The sequence below is a fragment of the Musa acuminata genome, chromosome BXJ3-4 (assembly GCF_036884655.1).
Source record: "Musa acuminata AAA Group cultivar baxijiao chromosome BXJ3-4, Cavendish_Baxijiao_AAA, whole genome shotgun sequence".
Taxonomy (NCBI): Eukaryota; Viridiplantae; Streptophyta; class Magnoliopsida; order Zingiberales; family Musaceae; genus Musa; species Musa acuminata.
The window spans coordinates 27,621,587-27,646,286 of NC_088352.1; the positions used below are offsets into that span (position 1 = coordinate 27,621,587).

The following is a 24,700-nucleotide window of genomic DNA, read 5'->3' on the forward strand; positions in this document are numbered from 1 at the left end:
TTTGATGATCCTTCATGTATATATATATATATATATATATATATATATATATATATGCATGCATCTAACCGATGCATATTTTGATCATTAAGATGCCCCATTCATGTTGGGATTCATCCTCTGGTCTGTTTCATTGGATTACGTACAATATGGTTTATCATCTCCTCCCAATTTCCTTCGAACTCTTACTTTAATTGACGTGCCTTTCACTATCGAAAGCCGAATCATTTTGGGTCTTCCAAGGCATATGCTGCGTCTTTCACTATCGTAGCATCATTTCCCAGCTCCAATGCTACGGCAATATAATGAGCGAGAACAGAGACGAACACGTTCAAGGTGTCGAGAGCCGACGCCCGCTTCCTCGGTCATGGCGGAGAGCGAGGCGAGAGCCAGGGCTTCCCTGCCGTCACCATGGTTTCGGAGGCGGTCGGATGGCGAGCCAGCGAACAAACACTAGGACTGGTCACGCTCAAAACTATGGATCCTCAACGCTCTAACTCTGCAGCTGCTTAAACCTCGCCTGCAGTAGAGCAATGGAGGAGTCGAGGGCAAAAGGGAGTCGTTTGGTGGGCATGGGAGGAGGGCCACAGTCACTTTAGAGGGAGAAAGGTATGGGAAAGGAGAAAAGTGGCTCTGCCAACTCAGGTGGCCATAAAATTTTGCTCTACAACCAAACCAGAACCATAGTCACCCAAAGAAAAGACTTAATCGGAAACTACTTAGGATAAACAATTTAGACAGTCAACTATACCGCGGGTCTGCTTCCATGTCTCATATGAACTAAACCGGCAAAAAATGATAGGATAAAATTTAGGCAGCTAGCCAAATACCATCTGCATGGGCATGGCAGTGTGTCATCAGGCAGATCAAGATATTGAAAACTCCTCCCTCGACTCAAGACAATGACTTTGAGATGATACTCCTTACAATTAGCTGGGTTTCCTCATGTTTCGACCGGCCCGGATCACTTCATCTACCAGAAGCAACTGGGAAGCAATGACGGGCCTGCGTACCACAATTATATATCATTTATGTGCTTGCTCGTAAGAATAAAATTCAAAATATGCAATAGGGTGGACATACCCAGAGTTTATGATTTGTCGCTTCACTGAGTAGTTATCAAAGATCCCTTCCGTGTTTGGATCTATTGGTTCTCCGGTATGATGATTCAAACCCACAATGTTACCTCTGTCATGTTCACCCTTGAATACAACATAAATAATGATTAGTTAAACCATGATCCATTTTGTTTAATCTTGCATGCGAGTGTGGGGAAAAATATAGAGCAGGCCTTTACTGTAAGAGCAATAATGACATCTTGTGTGTCGAGGCCAGAGTTCTCTGCTAGTGTCTTCGGTACCACCAGTAAAGCATCAGCAAAAGCTTCCACGCCAAGCTGTGCACGCTGTTAAAAGCATTCAATTAAAAACTCAGCATCGTGCGACAGTTGCTTGAGCAGAATCTTAGGTCAGCTTACCCCTTGAACAGTTTTCTTCACATTGTTGACCAAGTGCTGCCTGGCTGCTACCTCAAAAGCCCCAGCCCCCTATTCCCGGGACGAAATATGATGCAAATGTTAGTAAATTATCCAGGACCTTATCTTTACTCATTCACACTGATTTAGCACTTGTCCGATATATAGATGCACTAAATTCAGCGACAAATAAAGTGAATTGGCATACTATATGAGAATAGCAATTAGCACACAAAGCAAGAAGCTAACAGATTATTACATTTAAAAATAAAACACACTGAATAAGACAACAAGGTGAGTGCACATGACATATTCAGAAAACTGGACAAAATTTCGAAGGAAGTTGCTAATCAAATCTTGACTATGTGATTATAAACTTGCATAGGTTGTCTTTTTTTTTTGCAAACATTATTTAAACACGTACATTTTACAAGATACTGTATGAGTGCTGATTAACATAACACTATGAAAGTAATTGTCCACTTCAATCAATCAATATTCCCAACATGATAGGCAACTGATGTGCAAAATTACAAGAAACACAATCACATAACTACAAACCGTAACAAATCCATTCCTTAACATAAACCTCTATTTAGATAGACTTAACAACCATGTCTTAGAGTCAACTGCTAAAGAATATGAAGTGGCTGAAACACCAGAATTATGGTTCTGCAGCTATTTTATGTTTCATTTCAATTGAATAAAAGCCACCCACGTTTATGTTCCTGCAATAATGTCTGTTCACCACTATTTTCTTTTTTTCAAAAAATTTAAAGTAAAAATTTTCTTGCTAAGAATCCAGCCAAGCAACCAAGGGAAACATATGCCAAGGAACTATATCAAGGCATTAGCTGACATTGACATCCAGGTCAGTGTAACAGAAATTGTCTTTTTTCTTGTGAACTTGAGTTAGTAATATAGGTACGGCTGTGAAATAAGAACCATTGTGAAATAAGAACCAGATAACAGTCTTTAATAGGGAGCACTGGGCATTCTGAATTATTATATAATCTGGTACCTTATAAAACTATACATGCATGACAACCACCAAAGCCGTGGTCATGCATAATGCTGATACCTTCTGAGTAAGCTAATGCCACTTATCCGGCTACAAAAAAGATGAAGCAACTTATAAAAAGTTGGACAGTAACCCACTTGTAACCTTTTGGAATATAGCACAACCAAGCAAACCCCAAAATGAAAAGGCCGCAAACCCCAAAGTGATAAGGGCTACAGAAATCATATTGTCATGACTCATGACAGCCATGCCAACACACATTGACTTGCTTGAGCCAGCACAACCGACAAAGAAACTGCTTGCAGTTAAGCTTGTTAATCCAAGCAGATTAGCCAAACCCATGACATGGAATGTGGCATAGCACACGCCATACCGACAGGATATGAGCATGAAACAGGTGCCACAGAAGGTAAACATTGCAAAATACTTTCACTAACAAATACAGCATGAAGTTTATTAGCATTTAATAAAATTTTACATATTCAAATTCTCACCAGGACAACAGCTTCATCTTCAATTGTATTCTTGACAGATCTGAGGCCATCACGAACAGCATCCTTGATTTGAGCAATTGTATGATCATTTGGTCCTGCATCGAGGACAATCATGAACAACCTGGTTTGAGATACCCAATCATCTATTCTCTTGCTATAATAACAACCTGGTTTGAGAAAATAGCATTATTCTAAAAGCTTGAGAACCTTTAATCAAGATAGTACAGGAGAGAGGGTTTTTCACGTTCTCCACAAAGGTGTATTTTTCTTCACCAAGGATATGTTCATAGACAAGCCCAGCCCAACCAAGACAATCTTTGGTTAAGTCATCAACAGAATTAACAGCTTCCCCTCCACAGGCTAGAACTAGCCTTTCCATATTCCTCCTCTTGGCTCTCCGAAGTGCAATAATCTAAAATTGAGTAAAAAATAATAAAACCCAGTACATGGTATAGATCCTTAACTAGTTACAAAGATTTCAGAAATACAACAACCAACATCACACACAAAAGGTTCTAGCATTGTTAAGGATGGCTGAGAACAGTACTTAAGCTCAACAAAGGCAAGAATATCCTAAATTTATGGAGCGAAGAAAATAACGTTGAACAACATGTGAAAACAGCCAATGCAGAGCTAGTCCCGCACCAGTTTCTGACCAGAAAACATGAAGCTAAATACTATTGTGATTATTACCAAAACAAATGATTCTCTCATATGAGGTTGTGCTAGAGATATCAGTAAAAACTATTGAACTCGTAAATGGACCTTCTGGATAAACCATAAAACAAAAGATTACATTCGATTTTCTGCATTTTATGACCTGAATAGGTTTCATACTTCACACTATGAAACATACTACAGCAATCAATTTATACAACATGGACATTATCAAGAATCAGAATCTTTTGCACAGGAACTAATAATTTACGAGTTTGGAATTTTAAACAAACTCCAGCTATAAAAAGCTCATATCGTTATCTACAATGCAGAATAAGAATTAAATTTTGCAAATATCAAATGTGATGTTTTGCACATATAGAATTCTTGCTGTGCCACAACATTTTCCTCCTAAAAAGCAGAGCATCATTAAAGCATGCAATAAGACATGCCCATCAATATATCAACAGCCAGAGGTGATTATAACTGTTAAGTATCAAGTGATGGCATGACTAACCCCTGCACGAGCAAGGAGATCCAGCGATGGAGGATCAATTCCCTTTTGGTTAATTATGACAAAGTTATTGTCATTGCCCGAGCAGACCTGCATGTGATGAATAGTTTGTGGAAGTCGCACGTAAGCATATGGTGTATGAGATAAGTATGCAATGTGAAGAGGATATTTTTTTTTAACCTTATTCTTTAGTTCAATAATCTTCTTAACTCGCTCATCGACTTGACGCCGTTCAGCAGCAACCATTTTCTCTCTCTGCTCCGCATTAGAGTAGAAAAATCCTGCATTTATTTCACTAAAGGAAAAAAAAAATTAGGTCCATACAAAATATATATCCAAAGCAAGGATCAAGATGTTGCATACTATGGCTTCTCTCATCAACTGCGAGCATGGTAGAGACCACATCATATATTTAGCTATGCCATGCATTTTTAATAATGGAGCTGTGCATAACATGGGTGCATACCATATAACAGTAAGGAATACTGCATTGATGAGTGTTTTTGCACCATGAATCGGTACCATAATCCACAAATGAAAAAAGATAGCATATTTATGAATGTGATTCTTCCTGGGTGTCATGCCACATGGAAAAAAGGGCAATAATAGATCGATAAGATCAATGAACTACCTAAAAAAACAGAGCTGTTAGAAAGGACTTCGCATAACATATTGATGGGCATTTATTTTGAGAAAAAATATGTTTTGTGCATGCCAAGGATGAAGACACAAAACAAAATGCACTCATCAAAATAGCATGACCAAGAATCCAAACATAAATTTCCATACACTCTTTTTTCAATGAACTTTGTGAAAAGCGAGTATAACAAGATTAACCTTTTCTCATACTCCAAAGAGACATTGCATGTCAAGATATAACAATTCTCTGCCCTCCGTTTCATATCAGGATGTCGAGAACCATGATCAAGGACAAGACCCTCGACCTTAAGAAAAAATGTGAAAACAAAAATGAGACTAAAAATGGGTCATAAACTTGATATGAATTAAAAGTAATCAATCAGCAAGTTTAATTGAATTCTTGCTTGTCCACATAAATAAGAAAAAACATCAATAGCTTGTTACCATTTAGAAATCACAATCACAGGTAAAACAGTGCGATTTGCCATATCTGATCAAATGGCTCAGCTCAGTCTCATAGTATCCTTTTTCTTTCGGGTTCTTATAACATATACCTGTTATAACAGGATAGTCTTCTCTTATGAGGAATATTTCTCCGTATCCACTTAGTTCTGCACTCTGGTCACCTCTGGCAGTATTTTTCAAAATTGATCTATTAGTCCTTAGGGTTCACCAGTCAATCACCAAATCCTTTGTGCAATCACTTATACAATCACCAAAACTACTAAAAGTATCACAACACCAAATATATAGGTAGATAAACCAAACAATTTTTGTTACTGATGAATTTGCTTATGTTTCATATTTTGCCTTTTGTACTCTAAAAAAATCCTACATAAGAAAATATTTATAGGTTGTAGATTTTAGATACCAACCAATACTAGTAAAATTACGGTGTAATATACAGCATATTACATGCAAGCAAATAAAAACAATCTGAATTACCAAGAAAAGCCTACCAAGCGTGTATCAACATCAAACTTATGGCGCATGTGCATTATCTCCACCATGAAGAGATCAATGGGTTCATCAGGCTTGCGTATACAGAGAACCTGTTCATATCGAAAGCAAATTTTGTTATGGCATGCCTAGATGCAGCTAGATGGAATACAAATAGGAATTAAAGTTCAACAAGGATGTAATCTATGAAATCATAAACAGACAAAATTTGATGATCCAGAGCTGAAAAAAGTTATGACTATTGGATGAAAGGTTAAAAGCAAGAAATCATTTTGCAGTTCATGACAAGAAATAGAAAATGTGATGATTGCGATTCCAATCAAAATAACATCAACCATGGCAACCAAAACTGATACTTTGATGCCAAAAAAGAGAGGATAAGTTCCACTCCTGCCTATTAAAGATACAAACTAGGATTTGCAACCAGATTCTGAAGCTTCAGACGAACCAGCCAGCCTCAAGTCAGTCTAAGTCCATTGAGGATGATTTTAAATAGCCATGCAAAATTAGCCCAAAATTTCTTTTTCCCGATGTTGTGTTTGTGACAAATTGGAATTATGAAAATTCTCTTTTTCTGAAAATGCAAAGGTCTGACTAAATCCCACAAACACAATCTGAGGTTTATTTAGCAAAATTTATCAGCCTAGTCAATTAGGTACAACTTAAGGAGCACATATTGATCCAATCTGACAAAATAACTAGATCTACTTAAATCCATAAAAGAACTCTAAATCATGCTACAATAAGCACAACAGTTAGAATGCTTTTAAAGAAAACTTAAAGCAAGTGACTCAAATAGGATTCTATTTTATTTTCATTTCTAATTCCCAAAAACTTGAAGTGTCAAGATAATGCATTCTATTGTCTTTTTTATATGGAACAGGGCCACTTATATTTGAGAACCTTTCAGGGAAGAACCAATTTAGAATAATATAGCCAGACATGTGGGCCTCACTTGCCACATTAATTTACTTATTGCTCATCACATGCCCAAAGTCCTAACAGAGGAATGGAGTAGAGGTACCACGAGGTCCGATAGCAGCGGGCCATGGCGGGTGGGGGTGGGCCTGTGGCCCAGGCAGATGTCATGAGTCAAAACTGTCCATGGTTCAGGTTGCACTCGCAACCCTAAGCAGCAGGGTTTAAGAAAACAAATAAATGAACTAGATTTGGATTGCCCAAAAATGGGCAGTCTGCATTCAAGTTCACGTCTGGACCAATGAATACCAGCTAGTGTGTACCAGTCCAGACAAAATCACATTCTCCAGGGCAGAGCATTTATGGGCACATGAAGTGTAGCCGATGAAGGTAGTGAAAGTACACTTATGAAGTAAAAGCATATATATGAGCATATTTACGTAAGCAACTATTACCTGAAAATTTCTAATTTCAGTGTAAAGCTACTGAAAGTACACTTATGAAAGAGATGCTACGAACATATACTGTACCACAAAGATTGATAAATCAAAAACCAGAATGAAGTAAATTTAGCACCATAAGCAACCGATAGTTAGCAACTTATAAAAGAAACGGTTCACCCACAACTGTAGCATGGAAGCATAACATAAGATATGCTTGTAATCAATTGAATTGTGTTTAGCATATGCAAAAAGATGTTCCTAAAATGCCAGCATCAAAAGTGACTGTTAATCACCACATTATGCATTTACTTTTAGAGAAGCATAAGAAACAAAGGCTCCAAGATAAATGTATGGGTGAGTATAAAACTTACTGCATTTACAACAATATCTGTTAGTTGATCAGCTAGTGCTTCATATAGCTATAACAAAGAAAGTTCAAGAAACAACGTTAAAAGATGAATACTTAAAAAGCATTAGTTTGTTAGATGTATGTTACAGAAAGAATTAATTTGTTTACCTTTGTCCTAAGAGTTGTTCTTGCTACCATTTTCAATATCTCCTTGTCAGGCACATCACCCATCACAGCAGGTGTTTTGAACTTCTCAAGAAATTCAAGAGTAGCCCTCTTTGCAATTTCAAATCCATCTACCAGCACTCGTGGATGCATCCCTGAATAAAAAGCATTTTTAAGGTAAGAATGAGATTAAGAAAAAACTCTTTTGCAATGAGCTGTAATCATACACAACGCTCAGCACTCTCATGTGAGGCTAAAAAATGTCTTCTAGAGCCAGGTACCACATGATCAGAGATAAAGTAAATTCCATTAAACTCACTAGCAGGAAAGTATCATTTCCACGTCACAAGAAGCTGTACATAAATGATCAAGAACTAATCAAAAGACAACAGTTTGTAATCTGTATAACCGGCAAAAATTTTAAACTTATCCATGAAGTTCTAACTTTTAGTATGATTCTATCACTCACAAAAAATTAACACAAAATTTAGCTTCAAAATAATATAAAGGCACCATACTAAACCCAAGTACCTAAATAATTCATTTAAGTTCAGAAGAACCCACATTTTATCAAAACAATCTACAACGATAATTAATCAACCTATTCCTAGGGAAACTTATCTTCCAATAACAGTCCTGAACAATGTCAGAAATGAAACAAGCCTACCAGATTATTGTTATCCTTATAGCTCAAACTCTTTAGAAAATCAGGAGTAAAATAGATTAAATACCTCTACCCCATCCATAATCCTGCATGCTCATAATCATAATCAACAGCCAAATCTTTTCCATTAGAAATAGATTGATCATTCAAGTTTGTCAAACATTAACCATGGGATGGATGAGGCATGACACTAGTGCAATCCAGCATCTAAGTGGATCTGCCGACATTGGCTTATTCAAAAAATAGATACCAAATTCTCGGCCAAGGCCCACAAATGCAAGCGAAGAATTGCATGAAAATAATGTATTCCATCAGAAGTACAGAATGAAACAATACCACTTGTCCTCACAAGACAAAGAGCAGGACTCCAAAAAATCCCAGAGGTACTGCATTATACCAACCATACTAACTGTACTATGTTGGTATGATACCATACCAACATCAATAGGTCCCTGATACCAGTCAGTGATAAGCAATTGCTAGTTTCCTTTTTATTATTATTTTTCTACCAAAGAATACAGTAACATGCTGGTAATAAGTGCCAGTTTGATAGAATTCTGGAACAAGTACAAATATTTAAAACCTTCCATATAAATGAATCAGCTTCTGATGGGCAAATCATAAACTAAAAGGTAATTTCTTTGATGATATCTTTGCCACATATGATGAAACTTCTTATACGGAAAATGTGCAACAAAGGGGTAAAGAAGTGCAACCATGCACGTGGTAGAAACCCCAAACTAAGGACACTGTGATGTTTATTTAACCAGGACAATAACCATCAAAACAGAGCAAAAGATTTCACCCAGAATAGAAAAAGAACAACCGGGCGGCTAAATAGCAGACCTTCGTCAATGTACCGCTCCGACTGCTTCATCAGCTCCCCAATGAATAGCACAGTGGAGGTGGTGCCATCACCACTCGTCTCGTCCTGTGCGACGGCTGTCCTTGCGATCATGATGGCCGTGGGGTTTTGGATTTGCTGCCGATTCAACAAAATGCTGAGCCCTACCGACGCTATACTCGATAAATGGGTAAAGATGGAAACTTTGATGCGGATTTACGTAAATCATACCATCTCCTTCAAGAGGGTGTTGCCATCCTTCGTCAGCTTGATATCCCCAGCTCCCCCGACGAGCCTACGCTCACAGAAATCAACGCGCAGAGTCCAAATTAGAGGTCAGACGACAATGAGGAGGAGAGAGAGAGGAAAGATTACATCTTGATGGTGCCCTTGGGGCCGAGATTGGTCCTGAGGACGTCTTGGAGACCCTTGGCGGCGTTAATGTTCATGTGGAGCGCCGCCGACTTGTTCAGCACCTCGGCGTTCGGATTCAACACTCGGAGCGACATCTTGACGTCCGATCGACCCACCGAAGAACCAAAACAGAGGAGGCGGAGGAGAGGCAACAGTGAGATCAAGCGAGGGTAGGGTTTTAACGTTGACAGACAGGAGGCGGCGAGCCTCGTCTCGGCCAGGAGTTAAAAGTACGAGCGCGTCGGGCTTAATCGCGCCCGATCCTTCGGATTTGGAGTCGGTCCGTGGCCTAACCCCGACCCGCCTTTGAACAATGATCCTCATGATTCATACCGGGTCGAGTCTTGAGATAACGGGTTTGGAATATGCCTACCCGAATTGGGAACTTAAACGGATTGGCACGCTTAACCTGATAAGTAAAGGGGTCGGGTAATTAACCCGATAAATGATTAGGTTAAGCATCTTAAATGTGCTATCTTCGGATTAATTTGTTAATAACATATAAATGTTTGTCCTAAGTAGGTCTTGTTGATAAACCGATGCGTTGTGGCTGATAGTTAGCATGGCCTGGTCCACGGAGCGATGTCGGAAGTCTTCGGTCGGTTGAGCTGAATGCCGGAGTCGATCTAGCCCTTCAGTCGGTGTGTTGCCATCATAATATTGACGTCTCTTCGTTGAGATGCTAATTGGCGCGTTGGGAGGAAGGACGCCTCTATCGATCGGGATGACCTCGTTGCAGATATTGTCATTTTCCTACACATAAGGCCCCGTTAGGTCATTACCGACTATGGCCCCTTAACAAGTAAGTCAGTGTGGGGTTTTGCTTTTTACCTCTTTTTTCTCCTCCCCTAGTTGGATGCCGACCATGGGCTTTTATACTACTATACGAGGGTCGATCGTACGCGGGTTTGGAGTGACTACCGATCCTCGAGGGATGAGATGGTACCTTTGTACGGTCGCCGTCCGGGATGTGTGGAACGGCGCCATGTTGTCACGGACAAACTTCTAAACAGGATGTTTGATGTAATGCTTATGTATGTCTGTGTCTTTTGGTATGTTCATGCTTTGTACAACATGTTGAGGGATGGCCGAAGGCTTAATAGTCTCATTTTAGTTGGGTTGGTGGACACTTTAGGCTTGTAAATAAAGGTTATGTCATGTGGACACGTGTGAGAGATTTTCGGTCTGTAATGGACCATTTTACCCTTTGTTGTACAATTGTTCAGAGCTTGTAAAGTCTGTTTGTAATTTGCATTGTCTATAAAGTGTTTTTCGGAGATGTTTGCTTGTGGATCCCGAGTGAGGTCTTTTCTCTGTCCTGTTCTCTCTTTTGTGGGACCTAAGGGACCATGGGAGGCTTCGGGGAGGCTGACCTTTGCGGACGGACACGCAAGGGTGCCGCACGACTTAGGCAAAACCAGCTAAGTCCGTGACAGATGGTATCAGAGTGGGACAAGCACTCATAGAAACACTTAGCATGCAAACGTGGGGGACCTAGCGGGGCTGCGTTGAGGGCAGTCAGCACACGCGCGACCGTTTGGGGGAAAACGGGCATGGAGATGTAGGGAAAATGAGTCGCTCGGAGGAGCGGGCATCTGAGATTAGCATTCGGAGGAATGACCAACCCTTCGCGCAAGAGGCACCATGAGAACAGACAAGCTTGGAAGAATGTGAAGTGCACAAAGGTTGGGATGGCTGAGTTTGAGCTACGACTCAACGTTGACAACTATACTTGATGGTGCTCAAGGCAAGCGAGGCACTTGGTAAAGGATGAGACCATGCAAGGTGGAATGAGTTGCTCAACGACCAAAAGAGTTATGCAAAGCTCACAGAGGTGAGGGGAATTGCTAGCTCGAATAATTTGGTACTCATACATGGGCTTGTGTGCGGACGATGGAATGTTCGTGGCCATCCCAAGGCGACCGAAACTCGGCGCCATTGAGCATTGAAACTTTCTCTTCGGCATGTGAAGGATACGTCCGTAGGAGGCTGAAGGGTGCAACTAGTTCAGCATGTTGCTAGGCCTTGAGGGGTGCAACGGGGGCTGTATTGACGTGGAGTCGCAATCTAGCAAGTGTGTTTGCAGGAGACAGAACAATGCACAGTTTGTTCAGCAAATCGGAGTAGTCCAAGGGGATGGTGGTCTCCGAAACGAAGAGAGATATTGCTCCAATGGGACAGTTATCCATGAGGGATAAGTCCTGGCTCTCCAGAGGGAGAATCATGTGAGACGAACCTCACAAGTTGAGGAGGAGTACCTCAACAAACAACAACTCCACGAAGCTCAATGGACTGAGCAAGCGGCGAGGAGTCGTCGCATGATCTCGCTTGAGAGAATGCATTGGTGGATGCATTGCGAGATCAAGTGGGGGAGTGACTCAAAGCAACATAAATGAAGACACACTTGGAGTCGATACGGAGATCGGACTCAAGGGAGGGCTGACCTGTGGAATGGTGGGCGCGAGGGCCACCATCAACTCAATGCAAAAACGAGGAGCGGAGCAACTTGGGTGTAACTTGGCGAAATACCCAAGCCGCATGAAGGGAGCCAGCATTGAAGATGGAACATGGACCAGAGGCATAGTGCTTTCCTTGGACAGAGGCCAAGGACATGAACTCTTGCAGAGGCAAGAGCAGGATCATGTTGTTCCATGGGTCATTCATTCTGACGGAGCGGACTCATCTTGCATAGTGCCAAAGACGAAGGGAGCTTTTGGGCACATGCACTTTATCTCGGAGCAGCATTTGATGGAAGAACTAAGGCGACTCAATTTGCGGAGGTGAAGTTGGGTTCAGAAGGCCTTAGCACGGGGCAAGAGGACGCAGAGGCGGGTACTCTTGAAGAATATGCCACAGTGTTGTCATTCAAGTTGCTATAAAGGAGGCGGTGCGCAGCGAAGATTGTGCCGGTAGGGGTAGAGGCCCAGGATCCAGACAATGGTGCACTAATTGCAGCGAAGTTGGGGGACTTTGGGAGCTACTAGGCGACGGACTGTCCTAGAACGGTGCTTCATCGTGGTGTGACCCAAGAGTGGGTGGATGAAGGTCGATTGCCAAAGGAGCGAACAAAATCGAAGGTGGAAGAGACCCTGCGATGTATTGATAGAGGCCACACATAAAGGGTTCACAATTCTAGTTCATCCCACAATGATCAAAATGCAATAAAGATGTCACCATGAGGCGACATGGTGCTGCGGATCGTGGTGGAACAGTTCGTGGCAATGCGATTCACACAACCTGGCCCCGTGAGGGACTAGATCATACGGAGGTATGATCGGGAGCTACTGGAAGCTCCACTTCGGTGAACAACACGACGGCAAGAAGGGCTATGGATTCAAGGAGTGAAGGCCATGGTACCGCAGAGGCGGGTCTTCCGTGCGTGCATCAAATTTTGCATCGGATGAAAGCCTTGGTCATCAGCATATGGGGGCTGTGTTCCACCAAGGGAAAAGTTCGAATGCAAGTACCAGTGAGTCCCATGGGAGGGACTTGATCATACAGCGGTATGATCGAAGCAGCTGGAGAGTTGGATTGCTCCAGAGCTCATATTCGCTTAAGGGAGCCCGACAAATCAGAGGACAAGGTCGAGTAAGCGAACGTTGCTACCAAGGAAGCTAAGGAGAACAGAATCAGTGCAAACCCTACAACGTGATGGCAGAGGTCGTGCATGGAAGTTGCAATATGTCTTTCCATCGACCAAAGGGTGCTACTTGGAGAACACAAAGGTGTTGAAGCAGGGGGTCAAAAGGGGCGAGGAAGCGACGACGAGTCCAGAGGGACTTAGCTATCCAAAATCAAGCATCATATATAATGGAGGTGGACTCGGAAGAGTACCACATAGGCATATCTACTGATTGTGAAGAAAAGGGATGCAGATGCGAGGCGACGGATAGTAGTGCCATGGGCATGGCAGCGCCATGGTACCGCAGAGGCGGGACTTCCGTGAAAGTCATTGATCCCTTGCTCTAATGGGGGGAGAGCGCTTGGTCGTGAAAGGGGCCGAGGAGGTGGAGCATGTAGAGGCAAACTCCAAGTACCGAGACAAGGCTGAAGGGCAGAGGCCAAGGAACTTCATAAGACCGGTGTCAATGAGTTTCTCATCAAGATAGCCGAAAGTGAAGGACTTCGGGTCATGTAAGAGTGCACGACCAAGGAACGAAGTAGTCAGTACGCGGTGTTGTACCTTCGCTACTCAGGGGAGTAGGCGGTAGGGTTGATGGAGAAGATGGTACAATCCTAGAGGTGACCAAATCTATTAGAGAATTACTCCAAGTTGGGGTGAAAACTTCCTGCATTCCAGAAGTTCGATGGCATTGAGAAGGTGAATCACAGTAGCTAACTCAACGCAAGGAGTGCAAACACTTCAAGTGCTTCAGAAGTGTGAGCAAAGAGCAGGCGAAGGCTAGTAACCAGCTCGATGAATGGAGTACAACCTCGAGAAGGCGGGCGAAGTCAAGTAACCTTTGCCTTCTCAACCCTTAAGAGAATGGGCGAAATCGAGTACCCCAATTCTCTTATCTATCCAGCAGAGGAGCTCTGCATAAGTTCAAAGACCCTTTGAAGATAATGGAAGACAATAGTTGTCAAATCCTCACCAATGGTGATTAGTGTTACTGAGAGTAGATTGTCCGCTTCATTTCCCAACGAAATGTCAATCGAAAGAGGAAGTGATGCGAACCTACTTGGATGTGACAACTAAATGAAAGAAGAGTCAATGAGCAAATTTTGTAGAGGAAGGACCCAAATCTTCAAAAGTTTGCGAGACGATGCTCGTTAAAAGCTTCATTAAGCATCCACCCAGTTCAAACAGCATGAGACGTTTGAGAGACTGGCGCAGTAAAGATGGTCTTTTCCTTCATCTGGAGGATCCGCAGGAACCAACAGGGATCAACACAACTCAGCCAACCCCACACTAGAGTCAGAGTCATTGGCAAGTTGAAGCAACAAGGCGGATCAAAGGTTTGACTACTCAAAAACAGCAGCGGAGAGCAGTTGGGAGCCAAGAGACGCATTGCAGCTGGAGCAGAAGATTGAAAGACTCAATAGAGGTGAGAAGTTGCAATGTCGACAAAGGCTTCGACGAGGACGTCGAAGGAATAAGTGGGGGAGAATGTCACGGACAAACTTCTAAACAGGATGTTTGATGTAATGCTTATGTATGTCTGTGTCTTTTGGTATGTTCATGCTTTGTATAGCATGTTGAGGGACGACCGAAGGCTTAATAGTCCCATTTTAGTTGGGTTGGTGACCGCTTTAGGCTTGTAAATAAAGGTTGTGTCATGTGGACACGTGTGAGAGATTTTCGATCTGTAACGGACCATTTTACCCTTTGTTGTGCAACTGTTCAGAGCTTGTAAAGTATGTTTGTAATTTGCATTTCGGAGATGTTTACTTGTGGATCCCGAGTGAGACATTTTCTCTGTCCTGTTCTCTCTTTTGTGGGACCTAAGGGACCATGGGAGGCTTCGGGGAGGTTGGCCTTTGCGGACGGACACGCAAGGGTGCCGCACGACTTAGGCAAAACTAGCTAAGTCCGTGACAATGCGGCGTCGTCTCGGGCTTACTGGGATGGGACATACCGAGTGGCGTCTTAATACAATTGCTGGCTCGGTGCGTGAGAGTGGCGTCTTAATACAATTGAAATATACCTTATCTGGTCTAATCATGTCAATCTTTAGCTTGATCGATCAAACTGGGCCACGTTGAGTATGCGATCCAGAACATATTCCCATTAAACGTAATCAATTAACTTAATAGAATCGATAAAACTCCTAATTACTTGAAGACGTTTAGACAATTCCATTTTGAGTTATAGGGTTCAAATTACTTGGCGAAGTCATTTAAACTCCTAATTACTTGAAGACGTTTAGACAATTCCATTTTGAGTTATAGGGTTCAAATTACTTGGCGAAGTCATTTCTCTGGGGGACTGCACCCATTAGCCAAACCTAGTTAGGGCTAATGCATTGTTTCGTCAATGGGGCTTGATTCCATGGTATATTTATTTATCAATTGACAATTACTGATGTTAAGTGACCCGCTTGGCTCTCTATTAGAGGAAAAGAAATCAACATTACCATTATTTTTCCCTGAAATAATGCAATCAATCAGTAGGTCTCATACCAATTTAATTTATATGATCAGATTAAAATATGTAGCAAGCTTGGCTTTAGTGATAACCTCCCTTGGCCGACTCTAAAGTTGTCTCCACCAAAGTTCACTTTCCACATTTTAAGGTCTAGTAGAATTTATGAAGTTTCGAGTTCAACATATATATAGTAGATACATGGGCAATCAATCCATTGTAGCTTCTATAATTTTGTATATATCTGTAACTACGTAAAAAACTGTGTTCCACAATTCACAACCTTCAGAACTTCTACTGTCACGTACAATTTCTACTGTCAATCTGAGCTATACAGAATTACAGGATTCAATCCCCGTGGAAAAGAAAGTTACAGACATTCATCAAGCTAGCCCTCGGCTCTGTCGGCTCTGTGTCCTCCGAAAAAAATATGAGCTCCCATTTCAGATGCCAGTGGGATAGCGAGCAGATTTTTGATGGCTGCAAACGAGATCATCAAAGCAACATGAAGATATAAGATTTATTTCCTCCTATGCGACATAATCGGCAACACAGTTCAAATGCGGATGGATCGATGGGGGAAAGAGCCACCACACTCACTACCAACAACAGATTCAAGTTGATACAAATGGGAACATAACAAAATAAACATCACATGACAGAAGAAAGAAAACTGTAAGCCTATGTAGCTTCATCACAACATTCTACACGTTTTGCAAGGGTTCTAGAATGAATTATTAGGATTCATGCATGTTCATAAAAGCTTAAATAGCACTCTCTAGGCAGAGAGCTCTTTTGCACCAAAATATCACTTTGGGAGGCATCATAACACACATTGGCCAAAGTGGAGTTGAACGTGTAGTAGAATATTTCCCAAAGTTGGCATTTTATTTGGGGTCCATCAGAGTTCAACAAGACGAAAGGAAATGAATCAGAAAACTATTGTTCAACAAAATCATAGTTTGAAACCAAGATCATAGCTTCAACAAAATATTCAGTAACCAGTTCAACTTCACCACAGAAAAAAGAAAAACACAAGTTACAATACCGCATAAACATGGCCTCAGAATTGCAGAATATCAGCAAGGCCGATAGGTGCCTATCAGTCCCGAAAGATGGTGTACAAGGATCAAGCATATCTTCATAGGCCAAAATAATTCAACATTACTGAAGGTTAAAGCAGAAAACACACAATATTTAATAAAACAATTCCAAATTAGACAATAATAAAAAAATGCCTCAGAATTGTAGGATTACAACAGCATGGATACAAAAGTCCAATCAGTCCCGAAAGATGGTATTTGGTTCTTAGATTTCTTCATAGGCAAAGATACACACAAAAATCACTGACAAACAAAGAAAAGACCAACGGACAACACACCAACAATATTATCAGTAAGTCCAAAACAGAGAAATCTAGGAATGACCCAGAATCCATGATAACACCATGCGTGTGAACACTAATAAATTCCCTCTGTTGAAAGATGACCACAATGAGGAGATTGCTACTATCATTTTTTATCTATAACTTCAGACAATAAAGAACAATTTTGTCATAAGAAAGAACTAGCAATGCCTCAGAATTGCAGAATAACAACATGGCCACAAAGTGCCAATCAGTCCCGAAAGATGGTGTGTTATCAGGATCAAATGCATCTTCATAGGCTAACATATTTAATATAACCAAAGGCACAAAATGGAAAACAAAAGTGAGATGTACTCAAGAATCTACTCAATAATGTGAGAAGTACTAAAGTCTCCTGTTGATAAAACAATTCTAAATAAAAAGAAAAACAACAAAACACCACAGATTAAGGATTTTACAACAATGATAAGGCGAACTGAGCCAGAAAAAAGTGTTTTTATTGTTAAAATTTTTCTAATGAAAACAGTAATTAAATTTACAAATGGCAAAGCACATTAACAACTGACCGAATTCTAGTAAGAAAATACTGAATCAATAAAATCTAGAAACGAAAGAGCCCTGATTGTCATGTACCCTACTCATTCCTCGAATACACTTTCTAGGATAAATGCATAACTTAGCAAAGGCTGGATAAGTAATGTCAAATGCCGAATCAAAGAAATACCGATAAATGGAGCACTGATAATACGAAGCTGATGACAACCATTAAGCATAACAAATTTCCAAGAATTTCTTAATTCCAGCATACAGACCAAGAGACATGGGACCAAATAAAAACATCCTAAATGCCGATTACGAAATATCACTGATAATTATAATTGAAGTACTGAAAACAAGAACAGATAGTTTTAGCTGCTAATTGTTCAATAGGAACAAGAAAATCAAACGTACTCATAACAGTTTTCTTTGCTAGAAGATAACAGAAGTTACTGCATTTATGTGGATATCAGCTTGTAGAAACCAAATACAGGTTCGATTGTTCCATCAAATAATGCAAGAAGAAAAGCGGACTCGTTAACAAGACATCCTAGGTAAAAAGATACAATAAGATGAACCCTAAACTTTTGTGATGACAGCACCGCCAAGGCATGTTAAGTGCACGGGTTTGTTGGACAAACACCATAAACATCAATGCACGAATATAAACCCAAGTTCACAGATGCAAGGAGAGCAGACCAAAAACCAATAATAATAATAGTAGTAGTAGAAGTGATCAGCATCATCTACTCATAAACGAAGAAAGTAACTGGACGTACGAGATCCTAAAACTCATAGGAAGCGTTACATGATTATTTATCACAATGATTATCCTCCGCTGCCAGAAGCCGGACCAAAGGATAGTGACTACCTAAAGGAGCGGTGGATCTCCAATGACGCAATCGATCAGGCCAGCGAGGTCCTACCGATTGAAAGCAAAGAAGGCGACATAGGACGAGAAGAGATAGAGGACCTCAAAGGCCTCGGAGAACTCGAGCAACCCCAATACTAAACCCCCAAAACCAACAAAAGCCAAGGGTTGAAACGACGACAAAACCCTAACCCTAACAGAGCAACGAATGGTGCGGCCCTGCAAGTGCAAGGACGAGAAAACGAGAGGAGAGGGTTCCTTATAGGAGCAGGTGACCTATTCCGACCGTTGGATTCGTATCGTACGACTCTCCGAAGACGGAGAGGTTGTTGACATCCGCTTCCTGTGGCGGCTAAGTTAGGGTTTTTGTTGGGACAAAATCGACCTTCCAATTTGCCTTTGTGAAAAAAAAAAAAAATATATATATATATATATATATTATTGGTAATATAAATTCAAATATATAAATTACTTAAAAAAATAACTATTATTATGTAATTATAAAATAATAATAAATATAATACCCCGTAAATCTCTTAGTATGGAATGAGTTTGTCAAGATATTTGAATCTGAATTCGAACATCTATTTTCTTATTCGAACTATATTAAAATCAGATTAAAGGCCATACGATTCCAAATTATAAGTTCAATTAACCAAAAACAATAAATCCAAGCAGGATTAGGGTTCTAAGCCCAAATCAGGCTCGAGCCCAATCTGTTTTCAGAAACGTCAAATTGGGCCCGAATCAGAAGCAATCGAATCGACGTCCAATTTAATCATAATTATAAAAAAGACTCTAAAACCAAACAAACCCTCAATTGATTAGACCGATCGAAGCTTAAAAGGCTAAAACGTTATCTAATTATATATATATATATTATTATTATTCTAAAAATAATAATTAATTTTTTCGATGGTTGTTTAAGTTTTTTCATCATAAGAATGGGAGAGAAGACAACTTTATTATATTATATTTTTCACCCTCTCAACATGTCTCTTTTGCTATAATATAAGTTTTATTTTATTTTTTTTTATCGTTTATTATATTATTATGTATTTATATTTTATTTTTGGCAATATTATTAATCTTATCGTTTGATCGTGATCGATCAACGGCTGAATTGCCCGATTCTGATCACCATTATTTGGAGTGCACCCATACGTATTAATCGCGTCCGCATTAAATCATCATGGTGCCGCACGAGTTAAATTATATTGACCGACGTACTGCATGATTGGTCAAAGAGGCCTGCAGCTCCTCGGGCTTGTACGTTCGGACACTGCCACTTGCCCTTCGTCTTCCCTCTCAAGCCACCATTTCTACCGCAGAGTATCACGATCGTGGAAGACTAAGAATTCGGAGACATGCACGCGCACAAAGAATAATGAACAGAGTCTTCTTCCTCCTTGGTCCATCTTCATCGCAGAAACTATCCAATTACGAGAGTTCCCCTTATTTATGTACGGATGGATCGATCGTCTCGTCCTTATTGATGGGATAAGCTATGGTTCGATGTCACTGCAGGAATCATAAGAGCTGAGAAGCAAAGAGGTGCGTATGGAAAGACGACGTAGTCTCGAAGCTCGTGATGGCTCTCGACTAAAACTCGTTGCGGAAGTTCGATCCAACCGGAAGGATGCTTAGTCTCTGCGAGTTTAGATTCATTCGTTGATGGCGACAACTGACCGAAGAAAAGAGGAAAAATAGCACAAGGCCGGGGTTTGGGGAAGGAAGAACTTTTCTTGTTTGACCAATATGGAAGAAAAGACTCGATCAGTTGATGCGGCAAAATCATCTTCTTATTCGATGACGAAAATAGAAGAAAGACTTCCCAGCACAGCGACTTCTCTTCCGCACATCGGCTTCTCGCATTGTCTGCATCGATCTGTGATGAACGCGGGCGAAGACTTTTCGACTCTGCAACTCCGTCTTCACGTACATGTGCGGTCATCGTACGTTTGGAAGCGTTGACTTTTTTTAATTCATTTATGGCACCATATTCCCGGAACGAGCATTCCACTATCAGATGAGGCTCTAACTCATATTGATACCCTTCAGATCTTACTGATTGTGAAGAAAAGATAACAGTACCTTATCTTTATCTATGTGTGCTATATTATCGAGACAAATTATTTTCCTACTTGGAAAAAAGGAGGTGTAGAAACACATTTTATTTTATTTCCACCTTAATATTTTGGTAGGAGAAGTTGATGATGGAGTGGAATACCCTACTAACTAGTGTTTCTTCCACGGCATGAATTCTTTCGAATTGGATTTCTCATTTGCAGTACTCGGCGCAGTTGACTAGCAAGAACAGTACTGACATTAATGGCAAGTTTGGTCACAATTGTCTTAGGGAAAGTAAGAATTTTGATACACAGAAAGCAAAAAAAAGTATGCTGCAGATCAGATAAAGATTGATACGTTTCTAATTATTCGTTTCAATTTTTTTTTTCTTGCTTATCATCTCGTCATCATCATCATATTAATATTAGTATTCTTTGGGTGGAGGAAGACAAGGAACTAAGCAACAATAAATTACGGGTGATGAAAGGCTTGCGGGTCAAACAAGGCTTCTCGTGGCTTTAGAGACTGACTAATCCGGAAGTCGATTCGGTCACCGATCCATAGTTGAAGCTTAGAAAGTTTGTGCTATTTCCGATCTTCTAGAATTGGGATGGCGACCGCCGGACATTAAAGTCAAAGAGTGAGCCTGAAGCACTCGATGGTGCATTTTCTTTCTTTGAATCGCCTTTGAAGATTCTGCAAAGAGTGTCCTTCACAATTAGTACGGAATGGTACACATGTTTTCGTCAATGGTTTTGCTCATTTATCGGACGACGCTCGAGAAGTTCTGTACAAGAGTCGACTATGCATGTCGTTTCAAACTCATGCGTCGGAAATGTTTTCGAGCAAAACTAACGTTCAAGTCATCTATGCTTTTGCTTATACTAATTCCCAACTACCTTTCGACGGATTCGATTTCTTGTTTGATTTGTTTACGCTTGAATTAATCTATGCTCACCGAACAGTTAATTGTATGATGAGATGATAATGGCGTCAGCTTAGACTTATTGTTAGAACGGCAAATTCCAACCACGAAAAAGTCTGCTTGCTTCGCCGCTGAGGACGGTCGAATTGTTAATCTCGAGATCTCACGTAATCTCTTGCGCTAATTCGCCTTTGAATATTCATATTTGCTCTTATCATTTAAATAAATCCTAAAGAGACGATCTGTTTATATCTTTCTTTCGGTCATTATTTATTTTAAGATGAACGACAAAGCCAATAAATATATATCAAAATGGTAAGCGCCGTCGAGTTTGACCGAGTCTTCGTCTGAGCATTTTTTTTTGCTCTCCTATACGTCAACGCTTCCGGTTTATATATGTATACATATTTGTCCTTCCAACGTCAGTAAATAACGAAATTACCCTTGCAAATTTAGTATTTTTATTTTGTCAATCATGCACATTCCCGCTGCCGAATCGAACGGCTGCGTTTGGCAGATCACTTACAGTTTACAGCGTTTCTTGGACCAGATCATGTCCAGGAGTCCACGGTCGACTCTGCGGGGTGGGTGAGAACACGCGGTGAAGCCGCCAAGTCGGCTGAACCCGCGTTTGGGTGGGAAACGGAGTGGGGAAACACCAAGTCTCTCTTGTTGACCAAATTCTCTTGAATGTGTGAAACCAATCTTTGTATTATTATTGGATTTTAGTATGTGGAAACAAACTTACTACTGTGAGAGAGATTCCTGAATTCCCAAAATAAAAAAGAAAACCCCCAATTCTTAGATTAATTAACCGAAAAAGATTGAGACTGTTCTTCATCGGTGGAGGACTCGGTCATCCGAATTCACCAGGCGTTTCCCCGCCTATTCACTGTATCGTCTCCAACAGGTTGGGCAGGAGACCGGAGCTACGGACCGAAGCCTCGCTCGTTGTTCAACGAGGCAGGTTTTGTCGCAGAAGAAAAATGCATATAGGAGCTCTCCGTCGACTCGTTCGTTATTCATGCCTACCTCCGCTTTTCGGAAGAAACTTCCACACACAACGCCGGCCACACATCGACGCCCACCTCCCTGCCACCTTTTCTTCTCTCTGATCCTTTCTATAAAGCTACCCAACCCGCTATTTCTCCGGTTCACAAGCGTCTCTCTTCCTGGAAGAAACCAACAAGACCGAAAACAAGTGAGCAGAGACACGGAGAGAAGAGGTTTGAGCACGATTTCCTCTGCAATTCCGGCTTCAGCCATGAAGCCAGCCATCATCTTCCTGTGCCTTCTCTTGTCCGTGTTGGACCACGGTTCAGCGCAGAGCTGCGTCGGCGAGACCTTATCCGGTAACAAGCTCTACACCACCTGCAACTCCCTCACTTACCTCAGCGCCTCCCTCCACTGGAACTACCACCCTTCCAATGGCACGGTCGACATCGCCTACCGCGCGCAGCAGAGCTCCGACGGCTGGGTCGCGTGGGCCATCAACCCGACCGGCTCCGGCATGGCCGGAGCCAACGCCTTCCTGGCCTTCCCGGGCTCTAACGGCGCCGTGACCGTGTACACCACCCAGTTCTCTAGTACCAACGTCCAGCAAAGCGATGTGAAGAATGAGAACTTGACATTCACGGTGTACAGTAAGGAGGGCGAGTACTCCGATGGGTATTACACCATTTACGCGACGCTGGAGCTACCAAGAAACAACACCAAACAGAACACGGTGTGGCAGGCGTCGACGACGTTCTCCGGCGGGGTTCCTTACAATCACCCTAATGGTGATAACTACCTATCGCAGACCAGTCTTGATTTCCTCTCCGGCACGGCGGTGTCCACCGGAGGGAACTCGAGGCTGCACCGGAGGAACGTAAGTTGTGCCATCCGTAGCTTGGATTCTGTAGATAATCATGCCCTGATCTGTGTCTTGAGCTCTGGTTTCCTCTCTCGTATTGCTTTCTCCACCGTCCTTTCGACTCCCTATCTTGATCATTAGGATTCTGATTGGTTTTCTTGACTGGATCATGTTTTGATCGAAATAGATGGACCTCAGATTTTAATCTCAAGGCAAAAAAAATAAGGGGTAAAATCAAATAACCTGCAAGAAGTCGTTTCTGTGATCGATCATCATTCTTCTCCTGCAAGAACTCTGTTCTGCAAAGAGTCCTCTTCCTCTACGTTCGATTTCTTTTTCCGTCCTAAAGATGCTTCGTCCTTACAAATCATGGCTCGTAACATCCGACGATATCTCTTTACTGAACGGTTGAATTGGGTTGCAGATACATGGAGTGCTGAATGCCATCAGCTGGGGAGTTCTGATGCCCATCGGAATCATCATAGCAAGGTACATGAAGGTGTTCAAATCAGCTGATCCCGCATGGTTCTACCTCCATGTTGCTTGTCAAGTGTCGGGATATATAATTGGGGTCTCAGGATGGGGTCTGGGCATTAAGCTCGGCAAAGACTCTGCTGGAATCACCTACCACAAACACAGGGACCTCGCAATCGCCCTCTTCTGCCTGGCCACAGTTCAGGTACTCGATGTTTACATACGAGCTAAGCATTCCATGTGTATCCACATCACGTTCATCGAGATCGATCTCATGGATGATCTCCGTGTGAACTCATGCAAAATGAGGTTGGCACCGAACCAAAGCGAGGCTGAGGACAAGTTAATGTTTTTTGGTGTGCAGGTGTTTGCATTGTTTCTGAGGCCCAACAAGGATCACAAGTACAGACTCTACTGGAAGATCTACCACCTCGCAGTTGGGTACAGCATCGTAATCTTGAGTGTGGTGAACATCTTCGAAGGTTTCGACATCTTGGATCCTGCTAAGAAGTGGAAGCGTGCTTACGTTGCCATCATCGTGACGCTGGGCGCCATTGCACTGGTTCTGGAAGCCGTCACTTGGGCTATATATCTGAAGAGAAGGCAGAGGGAATCCGAGAAGTCTCACCACGGTGCCAATGGTGCAAACGGGTACGGTGTCAGGGAACATGAGATGCTGTAGACGACAGCGAGAGACATGTTATTGCACGGAGAGGGGGTCACGAGGAGATCTCGCTGTAGAGAGAGAGAGAGAGGAAAGATGCTGTTGGCAGAGTGAGCAGTAGTGTTTTGATTTGGCACACAGAGATGCGACTACCTCAGCCATGCTTGTGATTTCCTCTTGGAGCTACATGTCTTTCTCTTTCTTTTTGCTTCTTCATTGTATTGTAGTTTCTTATTATGTTTGTTTGATGTGTTATGTAGCTTCTTGATTCTATTTATCAGTTAGTTCTTCTTCCAA

The 24,700-nt window shown here is 41.6% G+C and overlaps 2 protein-coding genes, 1 long non-coding RNA gene and 3 other non-coding genes across 6 annotated transcripts; 1 reads left to right on the top strand and 5 right to left on the bottom strand.

Annotated features, from left to right (window-relative positions):
- Positions 1-704: 704 nt before the first annotated feature.
- LOC135634914 (T-complex protein 1 subunit zeta 1-like) lies at positions 705-9,773 on the bottom strand. Its single transcript, XM_065145660.1, has 15 exons — positions 9,518-9,773; positions 9,374-9,437; positions 9,145-9,280; positions 7,638-7,789; positions 7,492-7,539; positions 5,759-5,851; positions 4,998-5,104; positions 4,341-4,455; positions 4,164-4,250; positions 3,197-3,401; positions 2,990-3,084; positions 1,478-1,546; positions 1,298-1,405; positions 1,084-1,202; positions 705-1,005 (listed from the first exon to the last, which is right to left on the bottom strand). The coding sequence occupies exons 1-15, from the start codon at positions 9,649-9,651 to the stop codon at positions 930-932; spliced, it is 1,608 nt and encodes a 535-aa protein (XP_065001732.1). The 5' UTR covers positions 9,652-9,773; the 3' UTR covers positions 705-929.
- A 6,070-nt stretch (positions 9,774-15,843) lies between these two features.
- Positions 15,844-18,841, bottom strand: LOC135634586 (uncharacterized). The gene is made up of 2 exons (XR_010495394.1): positions 18,416-18,841; positions 15,844-16,121 (listed from the first exon to the last, which is right to left on the bottom strand). It is a non-coding gene; the product is annotated as an uncharacterized LOC135634586 (long non-coding RNA).
- On the bottom strand, positions 16,700-16,792 carry LOC135637448 (small nucleolar RNA SNORD96 family). Its single transcript, XR_010496292.1, has one exon. It is a non-coding gene; the product is annotated as a small nucleolar RNA SNORD96 family (small nucleolar RNA).
- On the bottom strand, positions 16,876-16,969 carry LOC135637450 (small nucleolar RNA SNORD96 family). Its single transcript, XR_010496295.1, has one exon. It is a non-coding gene; the product is annotated as a small nucleolar RNA SNORD96 family (small nucleolar RNA).
- On the bottom strand, positions 17,214-17,309 carry LOC135637449 (small nucleolar RNA SNORD96 family). The gene has a single exon (XR_010496294.1). It is a non-coding gene; the product is annotated as a small nucleolar RNA SNORD96 family (small nucleolar RNA).
- Positions 18,842-22,329: 3,488 nt separating the features above from the next.
- On the top strand, positions 22,330-24,700 carry LOC135584067 (cytochrome b561 and DOMON domain-containing protein At5g47530-like). The gene is made up of 3 exons (XM_065145403.1): positions 22,330-23,280; positions 23,690-23,944; positions 24,104-24,700. The coding sequence occupies exons 1-3, from the start codon at positions 22,435-22,437 to the stop codon at positions 24,419-24,421; spliced, it is 1,419 nt and encodes a 472-aa protein (XP_065001475.1). The 5' UTR covers positions 22,330-22,434; the 3' UTR covers positions 24,422-24,700.

Coding starts and splice junctions, on each gene's coding strand:
- LOC135634914 (XM_065145660.1), bottom strand. CDS start 9,651: ATGTCGCTCCGAGTGTTGAATCCGAACGCCGAGGTGCTGAACAAGTCG. Junction 7,790..9,144: donor GGAGCGGTACATTGACGAAG/GTCTGCTATTTA, acceptor CTTTTTATTCAG/GGATGCATCCACGAGTGCTG. Junction 4,251..4,340: donor TTATTGAACTAAAGAATAAG/GTTAAAAAAAAA, acceptor CATCACATGCAG/GTCTGCTCGGGCAATGACAA.
- LOC135584067 (XM_065145403.1), top strand. CDS start 22,435: ATGCCTACCTCCGCTTTTCGGAAGAAACTTCCACACACAACGCCGGCC. Junction 23,281..23,689: donor CGAGGCTGCACCGGAGGAAC/GTAAGTTGTGCC, acceptor ATTGGGTTGCAG/ATACATGGAGTGCTGAATGC. Junction 23,945..24,103: donor TCTGCCTGGCCACAGTTCAG/GTACTCGATGTT, acceptor TTTGGTGTGCAG/GTGTTTGCATTGTTTCTGAG.